Raw genomic sequence first — 15,296 nt, forward strand, 5'->3', positions numbered from 1 at the left:
AAGAAAGTAAGATCTTTATGTATAAGAAAAGTAAGTATGAGTTTTAGTAAGTCACTAAGAAAGTAAGATCTTTATGTATAAGAAAAGTAAGTATGAGTTTTAGTAAGTTTCCCAGATGAAATGTATGTTTATTTATAGGATCTCATGATTCTGTCATTTATATGGTTTAAATAAGAAAGATGTGTTGTTTGTTAAAAGGCATGTAATGGTTGTTTAAATGATAATAAAAACTGTCAAGATTTTAATAATAGACCATTGTTGGGTTGCATCGTCTAACATATTTGGGCTGAGTATGTAGACAAGCCCCTCCAATCTCGAAAGTTTGATTTAGCCTTAAAAATGCTTGTGATTTGTAGTTGAGGTTGAGTTTTGCCGACTTGTAGAGTTTTCAGGTAGATTGGCTATTCAGCCAAGCTCATATATCTTTGCAACAATTTGGCCAAATTTGTAGGTGGATTGGTAATTCGGCTGAGCTCATATATCTTTGCGATCATTTGACCAAATTTGTAGGTGGATTGGCCAATCCTCACTAGAAAAAGTGTTTCACTCAAGCACATTAGTGTATAAAGGTGTTTCATTCTCTCATTTACCTATAATAGCACACGATTTGACTTTGCTTTTCATTTCAAGAGTCAAGAATTATCAAGCATGCAAACACAACAAGAACTTTATTTGATGTTGGGACAAGGCAAGGAATGAAATTGGTGAATTGTAAATAAATTCAACAAAAGTGGTAGCATTCAATAAATAAAAACTTTGAGGCACAAAATCTCACTCGGTTAAGTTCTTTGGTTTCCCAAGGTTGTCATACATCATCCCACAATCACTAATCACAATCTAAATAATAACAACATTCTTGATATATTCACGTGAAAACAACCACAAGCATACGTTTTCACTAAATCACAACATATTCTTAATCACATTTTAAAAAATGAATCACAATATTTTTTACATATTGACGTCGAACGTTCGTATTTTCGATGTCAATATGTGCCTCGTCAATATATAAAAAGCTCCCGTGTTACAAAACTTATGCACAACTATGAAAATAATTCAAGCAAGACAAGGGGCATCTTCAGAAATCTTAAACCATGGATGTACATATGTGTAGTGGAACCCTTGTTCAAATTGACGTACAAATTGACGACAGATTATGTGATTATCCAACGTCAATTACCTTCGAGGATTTCGAAAGCAACTTCATTATTACAAAAACCTATGCACAAAAATGAAAACCAAACTAGCAAAAGAAGCATATGTTATGTAAAATGGAGAAGATGATTGAAATCCAACGTACTCATGTCATAATCATAAACCTAAAATATATGTCTATCATACACTAAGAAGAGAGTTACTTCACCTACTTTTTATTCAAAAAATTTCTCTCAAGGCGAAAATTGTTCCTAATAGCCTTCCGGAAACTCTTCAACAAATACTATTAAAAAATTTCCTCCTTCAATCACTACCGAGTCATTTGTCCATTGGCTTTTATTTTTTTTTTTATAAAAATATATTTTATAAAAAAAGTACAACTATTTATTGAGGTAAATACATTGTCTTACAATCCGTATTTAAAAACAAACCAGCCTTAATTTCATAATCTGAAAGTGGCTGAAAGTTGATGTGAAATCAAATATTGTTGATGTAAAAAACAAGTTACAAATATTTTCATTAAACCATTAAAAGTTGAATTATTTTACAATTAAAGAAAATGCTTGGAAATAGTTTAAGTTTGATTAAGGTAATGATAGGAATTAATCAAGTTTTACTAAGTAACTTTACTATTATTTTTCCTTATTTAAGGACTTTGTTTATGTAACCATATTTTTCTTATTTATTTTAGCTATTTAATGTATTTTGTGAAATCTGTACAAAACATCTACACAGATTCCTTAATATAAGGACAAATGATGAATTATTAGGTAATGTCTTAAAGACGTTGGTTTTCTTATTTCATTCCTTCATGATAATACAGTTTATTGAGGTATAATAGTGTCCCACTTTATATAAATGGAACACAGAGATAGGAGTAATCAAAACGGGGCTTGATTGTTGCAGTCCAAATTGTTCCCTGGGCTCACACCGAGCAATTGACAGTACCTCTGGTAGAATCCGATTCGACTTTGGACCCGAGCATCCGGGCCGCGCCCACATTCCAGTCCGCCGTTGATTATGTTGGTGATAACACCGTACCCGGGAACCCGGCCGGCGTTCGTGTCAGCACTAGATGGCGTCCATCCTCCGGTAATGACATTATGGCAGGACGGCTTGTTTCCTTGTGCCCTCATCCAAAACCAGATGGCTGTTCTGAACGCTACGTGTCTGTCTCTTCCAACTAGATCCGGATCATTCGTCAAATCTAATCCAAGTTCGCTACCAGCCAGCCCATAATTGTAGTTGCTGTTCACACCATGCAAAAAGTAAAAATTATGGAAAGAAAGTAAGATATATAATTTCTCTGATTAATCACACTTACAAAATGATGATGTCTAAGTTTTTATATACATAAAATTAATATTTTGATTACTCACTGTGTGAGTTGAATTGGTCCTCGTCCGTAATATCTTTTACCAGGAGCACATGGCCATCCTCCACCACTGCAATAAACATTCTGGTTCCGTTCGTTGATAAAACAATATCCCCACGCGTATGGACCATCCGGTGCAGTTTGCCACCCTCCTACATAAAACAGAACATTATTCGAATACACATATATATGCAATCACTACAAAAGTACTATGAACGTGCGAACCTGTGGTTTCATGAGAAGTTTGACCGAAGAAAGCTGCAATCTCTCTTTTGCGGGTGTTGGTATCACCTGTTGTGCCAAACCCCCTGAAAGATCTAGCAGCACTGAGAAAAGCTTCGTAGGTGTAAAATCCACGCCCCGGACATGCTTGATTATTCCGGTGTTTTAGCATTTCTTCGAACTGAGAACTGCTAATGATGCTGCTGACATCGCCGCTGCCACTAGGTTGACATTGGCTCTGGCAACCTGTTCCACAATGTTCATTGCTGTTCCCGCACCACCCATATTGGCTGCAACATAACCCATTTGCGCACAGTGCTCCACCACCTTGCGAACCACATCGTTGCGCTGTGGCCCCAAGCATCAACATCGATGGCAACAAGCATAGCATCAGAGAACACAGTTTCATGTTACCCATTGTTAAGAAAGAAATGGTGAATGATATGTTTGATTCCGACGATCCATCGAGATATTTATAGATGAAATGTGATGAGGGAATTTAGTTTTGTACATATTTTTTTCAAAATTGGCTGCTGCTTCGTCTTGTTATCTTAATATTCTCTACATGACTTTGTGAATGCATGCATGTGTAATATTTATGAAGTTGACTCCTACATAGACGAGAGTACGCATAAAATTTAGTTGAAAGATCAAACATTATCGGACAATTATTTTGCTTCTAACGATTTATTAAAAACATAGTTAAATTTTTACGTTTAAACTAAAATAAGTAAAAATATTGAATTGCATATCATATAAAGATTAATCAATCATTAACATGAATTACCTAATAATTTTTCATTAGGCTTAATTAAATTTTAAATTATCATATATTTAGATATTTTCAGTTGAGTTTTTATTTTTTCATTCTATTAAATATTCAAAGTTTTTATATTTTTTATTTAGTACTTTTACTATTTAATTTATTCGTTAATCTGATGATGATGTCAATATTATTTCGTCTCATTATTATTTTTATTTAAAAAGTTATTTTTATTATTTTCATTCAAAATGTGATAGAATATCATGAAACTCTCTTATTCTTAATTGATTTCCATGTAGTCAAATATATTAATCAAGGGATTGTAATCATCATTATTGATGTAGGTAACAATTCTTCTTATATAACTCATTTTCATTCTTTTTTTAATATGTAAAGACAAGTAAGTAAGGTGGTAGAAATAAAATAATACTCACGTCACCCATTAAAAATATTAAACATCATATTTAATTAAAAATTTAAAATTTTGAATTCTTAATAAACAAAAAAATTAATAAAAACTCAGTTGAAAATATAATAAAGAATTAAAAATCAACTAAACCTTTTTCATTAAGTGTATATTTAATGTGATGGCTAAATGGTAAAAGAAATCAAAGACAAAGTCAATACCCTATTTTAATGGTCACAAATGTTCTTGCACTTCCATTACTATAACATTGTGTATGGTTATTAATTTATTCACTTGCGCATAAAAAAATAATGTTTCTAATTATAATTGGGTAAACGTTTCTTTTGACAACCCAAAGTTGTGAACTTTTTGAAAACGACACGTGATGTTTTTTTATTGGTTGGTTTGTAATATTTTATTAAGAGAGTGCATTTTGTCGTGGAGGATATTTTTGGAAAGGCATTACAGATTCTCCTCTTCATTTCGTGGTTTCATTTGAGACTTACTCTCTCTCCACTATTTTCATTTCTGTCTTCTTCGTTTCTCTCCACTATTTTCACTTTTTATGGAGCATTGCTTTTATTCTCGCGGGTCTTCTTGTCAATCAAAATAAATTTTGCCTTCGAGTGTTCCTGTTTTCGGGTTGGCGGCATTTTCCTCTTTGTTTTCTCTCTCCACCATTTTCACCTTGTCTAGAGCATTGCTTTCACTCTCAAGGATCTTCCTCTCAATCGAAAGAAATTTTTCACTCGAGTTGGAACTTGTATATGTTTTTTGTATACAAAATATCATGATTATAAATGTTGGGTAATATGTATTGATAATATATTATATCAATAAAATTTCAATTTTGATCTACTACCACAAGTTCTCTACTAGTGTTGTTCGACGATATATATACGTGCTCTACTCACACTTAAACACTAAAAAGAAGTCTCATGCATTCAAGAAATGTGAAAAAATTACGTAAAATGTCTTTGGTTACTTATGTGCCCACAACTGGCTCCTGCAGCACAAGTTTTTGTACAAAACTAGATTTTTGTTCGTGTAATTTTTTACAGGGTCCTTGTAATCGATTACAATGGCCAAAAAGGCCTAACTTGATTACCAAGGCATAATTTGAAACGTCTTTGAGTCTAGATTCCAACAGAACAAGAATCAACTTATCTGGAGTTCGGTGAAGAGAGTTATGAGTAAAACAACCAGCAAAGGTTAGAGGTGGTAAGAATGTATAAAACATTAACTTTAAAGAATTAACTACACCTACTCAGATGTCCAAAAATCACATATCAGTAGTCATTGGAAAGATTTTTGAGTCTATTTTCTAATAAAAAAAGAATCACATCATTTGGAGGTTTGTGGAAAAAATTATGATTAAAATAGTCAACAAAAGGTCAAAGTTGATAGCATGTTATCTCTCTCAATTGCCTTTGGGAAGTGACGTTCTCACAGCTGGGTTCATGACTTAGCTAACATGATCCTCACACCATTATTGGGTCTTTTCTCTACCATGGGTTGCCCAAACCTCAATTTTCAAGATCTATAGTCACACTTAAACACTAAAAGGAAGTCTCGTGCATTCAAGAAATGTGAAAAAATTACATAAAATGTTTTTGGCTACTTATGTGCCCACAATTGGCTCCTACAACACAAGTTTTTGTACAAAACCATACTTTTGTTCGTGTAATCGTTTATAAGGTCCTTGTAATCGATTACAATGGCCAAAAAGGCCTACACTTGATAACCAAGGCATAATTTGAAAGGTCTTTGAGTCTAGATTCCAACAGAACAAGAATAAACTCATTTGGAGTTCGGTAAAGAAAGTTATGAGTAAAACAACCAGAAAAGGTCAGAGGTGGCAAAAATGTATAAAACATTAACTTTAAGGAATTAACTGCACCTACTCAGATGTCCAAAAATCACAAATCAGTAGTCATTGGAAAGAATTTTGAGTATATTTTCTAATAAAAAAAGAATCATATCATTTGGAGGTTTGTGGAAAAAGTTATGATTAAAATAGTCAGCAAAAGTCAAAGTTGACAGCATGTTATCTTTGTCAATTGCCTTTGGGGAGTGACGTTCTCAGAGCTGGGTTCATGAGTTAGCTAACATGATCCTCACACCATTATTGGGTCTTTCCTCCACCATGGGTTGCCCAAACCTCAGTTTGCAGGCTCTACTCACACTTAAACACTAAAAGGAAGTCTCATGCATTCAAGAAATAGGAAAAAAAATACATAAAATGTCTTTGGCTACTTATGTGCCCACAACTCGCTCCTACAGCACAAGTTTTTATACAAAACAAGATTTTTGTTTGTTTAATCATTTACAGGGTCCTTGTAATCGATTACAATGGCCAAAAAGACTTACAGTTGATTACCAAGGCATAATTTGAAAGGTCTTTGAGTCTAGATTCCAACAAAACAAGAATCAACTCATTTGGAGTTCGGTGAAGAAAGTTATGAGCAAAACAACCAACAAAGGTCAGAGGTGTCAGGAATGTATAAAATGTTAACTTTAAAGAATTAACTGCACCTACTCAGATGACCAAAAATAACAAATTAGTAGTCATTGGAAAGAGTTTTGAGTCTATTTTCTAATAAAAAAAGAATCACATCATTTGAAGGTTTGTGCAAAAAGTTATGATTAAAATAATTAGCAAATGTCAAAGTTGACACCATGTTATCTCACTTAAATTGCCTTTGGGGAGTGACGTTCTCACAGTTGGGTTCAAGACTTAGCTAACATGATCATCACACCAACATTAGGTCTTTTGCTCCACATGGGTTGCCCAAACCTCAGTTTTCAGGCTCTACTCACACTTAAACACTAAAAAGAAGTCTTATCCATTAAAGAGATATGAAAAAATTAAGAAAAATGTCTTTGGTTACTTATGTGCCCACAGTTGGCTCATGCTAAACAAGTTTTTGTACAAAACCATATTTTTTTTTTCGTGTAATCATTTACAGGGTGCGTGTAATTGATTACAAGTGACAGAATACCCTGCAAATGCTTGAAATCCAATAAAATTTTGTCAATTCATCATTATTAATGGATGATACTCAATCACATTGGACACTTTTTTTTTAACATTCCAAACAACAACTTACTTGACAATGCCAATAAGGAAAGGAATAACACTTCAAATAACATTCACAATAATGAATACAAATCAAGATCCATCTTCATTAACGTTAAAAAAATGTTACAATACATTATTTTGTTCATCTATGTACAATGATCTCTTACTTTCTATAATAACTAAATACACAAATCACTCATGTTTCGTCATATTTCCACTGTACGGAATCCTAAGGGCTCTACTCTTGTATCGCTTTCGTGATCCGACCCTCACAAACCTCTTTGCAGTAAGTTGGTTGGTGTAAATGCCTCTCGGGCTTATAAAGGGAATGTTCATGTGGGATTCTTGACAAGCCGTATTGTGTTCACCATCATCTTTATTCCTCTGTTTATTCTTCTCTTCAGCCAACTCTGCCTTCAAAGCAATAAAAACACAATTAAACAAAACCCAAAAACCAAGAAATAAAACCCCAATTAAACAAAACACAAAACTGTTAGCAAAATGATGAAGATGAAGTTTTGATGATGTCCAAATCAAGTCAAGAGAAATCAAGACTCAAAATGTTATGAAGACTTGTATTGCTATGGAAAGCTTTTGTAATAATTATAGTTTAGTATCTAGGACTTAGATTATGAGTGGATTTATGTTTGCATTCAAAAGAGATGTAAAAATAAGCCAAACAGCAAAATCTGTGCAGTGTTAATCGATTAACACAGGGTGTAAATCGATTGTTCCAGAGACAAATGAAGAAGCACTGCATTGAGCTGTTAATCGATTAACAAGGGGTGTTAATCGATTAACGTTAATCGATTAACAAGGGCTGTTAATCGATTAACACAGGAGCCGTTTGAAAAACTAGCCGTTTTTAAGAGCCGTTGAACTATCCGTTGGGGTGCTAATCGATTAACCACTGTAGCTAATCGATTAACACAGTGTGAAAGGCTGAAAACGAAAAATGGAAGAGCCTTTGGATGAGTCTATAAATAGACTCTCATTTCCTCTCAAGTTAAGAATCTAGAGACACAGAAACTCTTCCCTTGTGCTCAAATACTCAGAAATTCTTGAGACTTGTGTGTTCTTGTTCGGCTTGTGAAACTCTTGTCTGTGGAGCTGGTGAAGTGCTGCTACGGTGACAGAGGAAATAGCCGGTTCATCCTTGGTGTGTCTAAGGAGGTGTTCGGAAGAGAATCATCCTTCGTGAAGTATTCGGAGGAGGTGTTCATCCTTTGTGAAGACTCAAAGGAGGTGTAGTTTCATCTCTTGTGGTATCAAGAGAGGTGTTTTCTAAACTCTTACAAATTGTATCTTTGTGATTGTAGTTTGTAATTGTTTTGTGTTAGTGAAAAGGTTTATCTTGTTTGAGATAAACGACTGGACGTAGGATTGGTAAGATCCGAACCAGGATAAAATCATCTGTGCAAATTTCTCTCAACCTTACTCTTGCTTTATTTGTCTTTGTTAATTGCTAAGTAAGTCTAATTGAGTAGAAATTTTTAAGGCACACGATTTTAGTAAGAACCAATTCACCCCCCTCTTGGTTTGTTATCCCACGCTAACCATTCCGCTGCAGCCGCTTCTGACAATTGGTATCAGAGCTTGCTTTGATAGTCATTCAAATGGCAGGATCACATCAAACCTTTGCAGAGGGTGCTTCTATCAATAGACCACCACTATTCACAGGTGAAAACTACGCATTTTGGAAGGTTAGAATGCAAATTTTTATGGAATCTATTGATATAGATATTTGGGATGCTGTTGCATCTGGTCCTTTTGTTCCAACTAACAATATGCAGGAACCAAAGCCCCGTGACCAATGGACTGCTCAAGATAAGAAAAAATTTGGTAATGATGTAAAAGCTCGTAATATTATTTCATCTGCTTTAACTGTTGATGAGTTTTACAGGATTTCTGTTTGTAAAACTGCACAAGAAATGTGGGAAGTACTAAGAGTAACCCACGAAGGTACAGATGATGTAAAGAGAGCTAGAAAGAATACCTTAATCCAGGAATACGAAATGTTCAGGATGAAGCAAGGGGAAACAATAGTAGATGTTCAGAAACGCTTCACCAACATCGTAAACCATCTTATTGGACTAGGTAAATCTTTTGATACTGATGAGCTTAATATAAAAATTTTGAAATCTTTAGACAGGTCTTGGCAACCAAAAGTGACTGCAATTTCTGAGTCACAAAATCTCAACACAATGACCATGGCTGCATTATTTGGAAAGTTGAGAGAGCATGAACTTGACCTCGGAAGACTTGATGAAGAAGAATCAAAAGCCAAAAACAAGAAGAGTTTGGCGTTAAAATCAGAGGTTGAAAGAAGCAAAGGTAGATCGGAAGATGAAGACTCAGACGAAGAAGAAGAATTGAGACTCATGATAAAAAGGCTCAACAAGTTCATGAAGTCTAAAGGTAAAGGAAAATTTAAATACGAAAAGAAAGATAATCCAGTATCTTCCTCAAATTACCGATGCTACGGTTGCGGAGAAAAGGGACATTTAAAAGCAGACTGCCCAAATCAAAGGAAGGGTGAAGAAAAGAAAGAAAAGAAATTCTTCAAGAAAAAGAAGGCATACATTGCATGGGAAGACGACAATGAGACCATTTCAGATTCAAGCTACTCAGATGAAGAAGCAAACATCTGTTTAGTGGTGAACGACGACGCTAGAAGCCAAGTAAGTACATCTAGCGATTCTGATAATTCTAGTCAAATTAGTGAAAATGAATTGCATGAAATTTATGCTGCTTTAATAGTAGAATCTGAAAAATTAGATAAAGCCCATCAGAAATTGAAAAAGGATTTCAAAAATTTAAAGTTAAATTTTGAAAATATTTCTGAAGAAAATAAAAATTTGAAATCAGACTTTGAAAATATTCTTGAAGAAAATAAGAATTTAAAATTAAATTTTGAAAATATTTTTGAAGAAAATAAAGATTTGAAAAATAAAGTTTTAATTTTTGAAAAGGGTAAATTTACTAGTAGTGATGAATGTGTTTCTTGTGAAAATTTTAAGAAACTACTAGAACAAACAACCTTAGGAGAATGTAGTAAAAATAATGAAAATAAGGTTGTTAAAAATAAGTATGTTCCTAAAATTAAAAATAAACACAATCATAGAACCCGTAGAACTTGGGTAGAAAAAGGAACAACTTATAGGAACACAAATGTTGTATCATGCTTTTATTGTATGAAAAAGGGTCATACTTCAAATAAATGTAAAATTAAGCATTATGGTGTTCCAAGTGGTAGATATATTTGGGTTGTAAAATGATTTCAAATTTTCAAATTAACCCAAAGGACCCAAACAAAATTGTTGGGTACCAATTTTTAAATTTCTTTAAAACAATTTTGTTTTAAATATTTGAAAAGAAAAATTAAGAAATTTTTATTTCAAAGAATATGGAACAATTTTTTTATATATACAAAGCATATATAGTTTTCAAACGGAAAATATTTGAAATAGAAGAATGCGTGCATGTTGTCTTTAATGAAATTGTAGACCTTGAGGCAAAACCTCTTGAGTCATTTTGAATTACATGCAGGCAATGATGAAGAAGACAACAAATGAAGTGAAGAATGATGACAATCCTCAAGATGAAAATCTAAACAAAATGTGGAAACAACCTAGAGGATTCTCATTACAAAATTGGAAGGATATCTAAAGGGGTACTTTATATTTCTATGTTTTTATTAGTGTATGCCCTTTATATTTCCTTGTATGCTTGCCTCTTTAAATTCAAGAAAATGTATGCTGCTTTTCTTATTATTTCTATGCATACATGCTTTTATTAAGGGGGAGTATATTTTCTAATAAATTTAGGGGGAGCAATTATACATCTCTTTTTAATAATGATCAAAAAGGGGGAGAAATATTTAATGTCTTAAACTTATTTCTAAGTTTACTAACAATTGTTTCTTCCTTAAGTTGTATTTTAAATACAGATTATTATCAAAAGCTTTAAATCAAGAAGGTTTTGATCATCATCAAAAAGGGGGAGATTGTTAGCAAAATGATGAAGATGAAGTTTTGATGATGTCCAAATCAAGTCAAGAGAAATCAAGACTCAAAATGTTATGAAGACTTGTATTGCTATGGAAAGCTTTTGTAATAATTATAGTTTAGTATCTAGGACTTAGATTATGAGTGGATTTATGTTTGCATTCAAAAGAGATGTAAAAATAAGCCAAACAGCAAAATCTGTGCAGTGTTAATCGATTAACACAGGGTGTAAATCGATTGTTCCAGAGACAAATGAAGAAGCACTGCATTGAGCTGTTAATCGATTAACAAGGGGTGTTAATCGATTAACGTTAATCGATTAACAAGGGCTGTTAATCGATTAACACAGGAGCCGTTTGAAAAACTAGCCGTTTTTAAGAGCCGTTGAACTATCCGTTGGGGTGCTAATCGATTAACCACTGTAGCTAATCGATTAACACAGTGTGAAAGGCTGAAAACGAAAAATGGAAGAGCCTTTGGATGAGTCTATAAATAGACTCTCATTTCCTCTCAAGTTAAGAATCTAGAGACACAGAAACTCTTCCCTTGTGCTCAAATACTCAGAAATTCTTGAGACTTGTGTGTTCTTGTTCGGCTTGTGAAACTCTTGTCTGTGGAGCTGGTGAAGTGCTGCTACGGTGACAGAGGAAATAGCCGGTTCATCCTTGGTGTGTCTAAGGAGGTGTTCGGAAGAGAATCATCCTTCGTGAAGTATTCGGAGGAGGTGTTCATCCTTTGTGAAGACTCAAAGGAGGTGTAGTTTCATCTCTTGTGGTATCAAGAGAGGTGTTTTCTAAACTCTTACAAATTGTATCTTTGTGATTGTAGTTTGTAATTGTTTTGTGTTAGTGAAAAGGTTTATCTTGTTTGAGATAAACGACTGGACGTAGGATTGGTAAGATCCGAACCAGGATAAAATCATCTGTGCAAATTTCTCTCAACCTTACTCTTGCTTTATTTGTCTTTGTTAATTGCTAAGTAAGTCTAATTGAGTAGAAATTTTTAAGGCACACGATTTTAGTAAGAACCAATTCACCCCCCTCTTGGTTTGTTATCCCACGCTAACCATTCCGCTGCAGCCGCTTCTGACAAAAACCAAAACCGAAAACCGAAAACCGAAAACCGAAAACCAAAACCTAAAGCCAAACTCATAACGCATTTAAGAAAATGGAAAAACCCATTTACCTTGCTCGAACCACTAGCATCACCGGAGGATGTCATTGCGCACAATACTGTCAACAGGAGCTTTTGGTCCGTCCCACGAAATTGAGGAGGTTGAACAAAGCTTGGAGAGAGGACGAAAATGGAGGGAGAACAAAAATGAAGAGAGAGAACGCAAAATGGAAAATATGAGGGAATGGAGAGATGACGAAAGCCCAAGGATAATTTTGGAATCAACAACTTTAGAACCCTAAGCTCCTTTCCACGTCACATTTTTACCTTAAAATTTTATTCAAAACAAACCAATCTTGTGTTGACATGTGGCGTTGTCAGAAAGTTAACAAAGAAGAATTGTTAATATATCGAGATCCTTGGTGACACTTTCAGCAAATTTAAGAAAATAATCATATTATAAGAAATTCACATAGTTAAAAAAGGAAAAAAAAGCACATTCAAGCTCTCTCTGTGTTAACGTTCTTTTATAAGAATAAGAATGATGAAAAATAACTAAATATTATACCCACAATTGAAGTGGAACACTATTAGCATTTAGTGGCTGAAAGTAGTTAATAATTAAAAGAGATAAACTATACGTTTGAAGAAAATAGTTAAAATAGTATAGAAAATATTAACGGTATCGATATATATCATTATCATTATGTCAAAAATAATTTATTGTTTGGTGAAAAGCTTGCTCCTCGTCGTGATATTTATTACTTATGTACTCAAAATATCTGCTGAAAAACAATTTAAGTGCCGTGTTTGGAGGGCAGAACTCTTTTGAAAGTTCTTTCCAACTATATTTGTGTTCATCAAAATATTTAATTTGTCTTAATACACATGTATTTAATTTGTCTTAATATAGTTCATAAATAAAGATAACACAGGTATCTCATTTACTATGTTATTATCTTTCATTTTAATTCCTTCCTGAACAACTGGCTATCTACAATTATGTTGTTAAATATTTTGTAAGCAATCTTATTGTTGTTAAGTTTTCTTAAATAATTTAATTAAAAAGGAGTGGTTATATCTTGAATGATAAGAAATTAATTATACTGAAATTTAGTAGTAAATGATGCTTTATGAAAAGTTTTTCAACCTGAAATTTGTTTGATGCAAATATACTATTGTAAAATGTTAAATCTAGTTAAACAAAACGACGAGTAGTCAAAGTTTGAAATAATGAAAAAGGTTAATTGTTATGACAAAATTCTAATTGTTTAGAAAACAATTAAATTTATACAGAAATAATTACTATAAAAACTTCATTAAGATTATATTTCATGCATTAAATTAATATGAAAACACTAGAAAATATATTTCTAAGTTTTATTCTATCATTTACATTTATCAAGTCCTAATTTCTTAAGGCAAGTCTAAACATTAACGGTAAAATCTCTAATCTTTTAGATGTTTTACCAAAAATTCACATTATGTTCAGATATTTAAATATTTATAATGACTAACTGATTACATTTTATATCTAAAGACAAACTATTAATTAGATACTAAAAATATGTGATCAATAATCATACAGTTAAGAATAATAATAGAATGCAAGAGTAATGAAAAAGTATATATTAAATAGTAGAAATCATAAAAAATGAAGATACATTACATGCAACTCCAACTAATAAGGGAGTTAATTGCTCTATATGTAACACCCAAATAATTTAAGGATATTACTAGTAGTAAAAACTAAATTAATTCGATATGATATAAACAACCAAACTTTATTTCAATTCAACCAAAATACGGTTCCAAACTTACAAACTTTAAACTATATAGTCTTCACCACTTAACATAAATTCAACATTAAACTTACAAGTCTTCTACAACAAATTTTTCCAATACAAATTTATTCTTTTTACAAAAATCCCTAAAAGTTTTTCCCAGCATGTCTCTCATCATCTCTAAGTTTTTTCAACCACATCTTCAACATTATCTGCTCACGTATAACATGAGTTATATGATCATAGCACAAACAAATAAGAGTAAGCTAACCATAACATAAAATCAATAAACTTATTTATAATATATAATTCAATCATGTATTAACACAATTATCCCGATGTCATTAATTCATTTTTCCTTAACTTCTTCAAAATCATCCTTCTCATTTTCATAAACCTTACAAGTATAATATGCTTACTCACGAAACCTTATGGTCATACCGTTCTCTGCCTTCTTCCTTAAGCCTTACTCGTATACTATGTTTTACTTTTCGAAGCCTTATGGCCAAACCGCTCTCGGCCTGCTTCTATAAGACTTATGAGTAATATGTTTATGTCAAAGCCTTATGGTTAGACCACTCTCTGTCTGCTTTCATAAACCTCATGTGTTACTCTGCTCATATCAAGGTCTCTTGGTATAAACCAAATACACTACTCCCGGTAGTAAACATCATTTCATAATTAATGATTTCTTATATTCACCCCAACATTTCCTAACATCAACAAATCATATCTTCTCATCCACTAACTCAATCATGTTCGTTCTCTAATCATAAATTGATAACAATCCATTTTCGTGTCAATATCCAAAATAAAATAAACATATTGTCAGATATCATACTCTTCTTATAATCTCATATTTTCCATAACTAGTACAAACTCAACATAATTTCACCAATCAAAGGTTATAGATTGGCCAAATTATTTTTTTTATGACGTTACATAAAAATTTGTTCTTAGTACAAGTTTCACATTCAGGATCTAAACTGATAAATTGAATCATAATTTACTAGAATCTTGGATAAAAATTTCAGTTCGATCTAACCATTAATAAAGTGGAAATTTGAAATTTTGCATCTGTACTTCAGGAACATAAAATTGAGATCCTTAATAAACACCACTTAGTTTCTAAAAAAGAATGGAACAGTCAAAAGACATCAACATGTCTTAGCAACTACATATCTAAATTTTAGGTTAATCTAACGATTAACTAGGTAGAGATTGAGATTTATACAATTCGAAAACATTATTCAATTAGGTTGTCGACTCTATAAAAATTATGGAATTAATTCCTCTAAGTACAGACATCCAGTTACAAATCCGAGTGGTCAAAATATATTAATATATTTCTGGAATCATTTATCAAAATTTCCAACTTAATCTATTGGG

The 15,296-nt window shown here is 32.6% G+C and overlaps 2 protein-coding genes across 2 annotated transcripts; one reads left to right on the top strand and one right to left on the bottom strand.

The window, feature by feature from the left end:
* Positions 1-1,926: 1,926 nt before the first annotated feature.
* Positions 1,927-3,191, bottom strand: LOC124835785 (endochitinase-like). The gene is made up of 3 exons (XM_047310785.2): positions 2,756-3,191; positions 2,535-2,682; positions 1,927-2,403 (listed from the first exon to the last, which is right to left on the bottom strand). Exons 1-3 carry the CDS (start codon positions 3,168-3,170, stop codon positions 2,037-2,039), a joined length of 930 nt encoding a protein of 309 aa, XP_047166741.1. The 5' UTR covers positions 3,171-3,191; the 3' UTR covers positions 1,927-2,036.
* A 5,428-nt stretch (positions 3,192-8,619) lies between these two features.
* LOC148206668 (uncharacterized) lies at positions 8,620-10,281 on the top strand. Its single transcript, XM_088104572.1, has one exon. The coding sequence runs from the start codon at positions 8,620-8,622 to the stop codon at positions 10,279-10,281; it is 1,662 nt and encodes a 553-aa protein (XP_087960698.1).
* The last annotated feature ends 5,015 nt before the right edge of the window (positions 10,282-15,296 follow it).

The sequence above is a fragment of the Vigna umbellata genome, chromosome 1 (genome assembly GCF_029865625.1).
Source record: "Vigna umbellata cultivar VRB3 chromosome 1, Vumbellata_1.0, whole genome shotgun sequence".
In the NCBI taxonomy this organism is placed as follows: Eukaryota; Viridiplantae; Streptophyta; class Magnoliopsida; order Fabales; family Fabaceae; genus Vigna; species Vigna umbellata.

Coding starts and splice junctions, on each gene's coding strand:
- LOC148206668 (XM_088104572.1), top strand. CDS start 8,620: ATGGCAGGATCACATCAAACCTTTGCAGAGGGTGCTTCTATCAATAGA.
- LOC124835785 (XM_047310785.2), bottom strand. CDS start 3,170: ATGGGTAACATGAAACTGTGTTCTCTGATGCTATGCTTGTTGCCATCG. Junction 2,683..2,755: donor AACTTCTCATGAAACCACAG/GTTCGCACGTTC, acceptor TGTTTTATGTAG/GAGGGTGGCAAACTGCACCG. Junction 2,404..2,534: donor GGACCAATTCAACTCACACA/GTGAGTAATCAA, acceptor TGGTGTGAACAG/CAACTACAATTATGGGCTGG.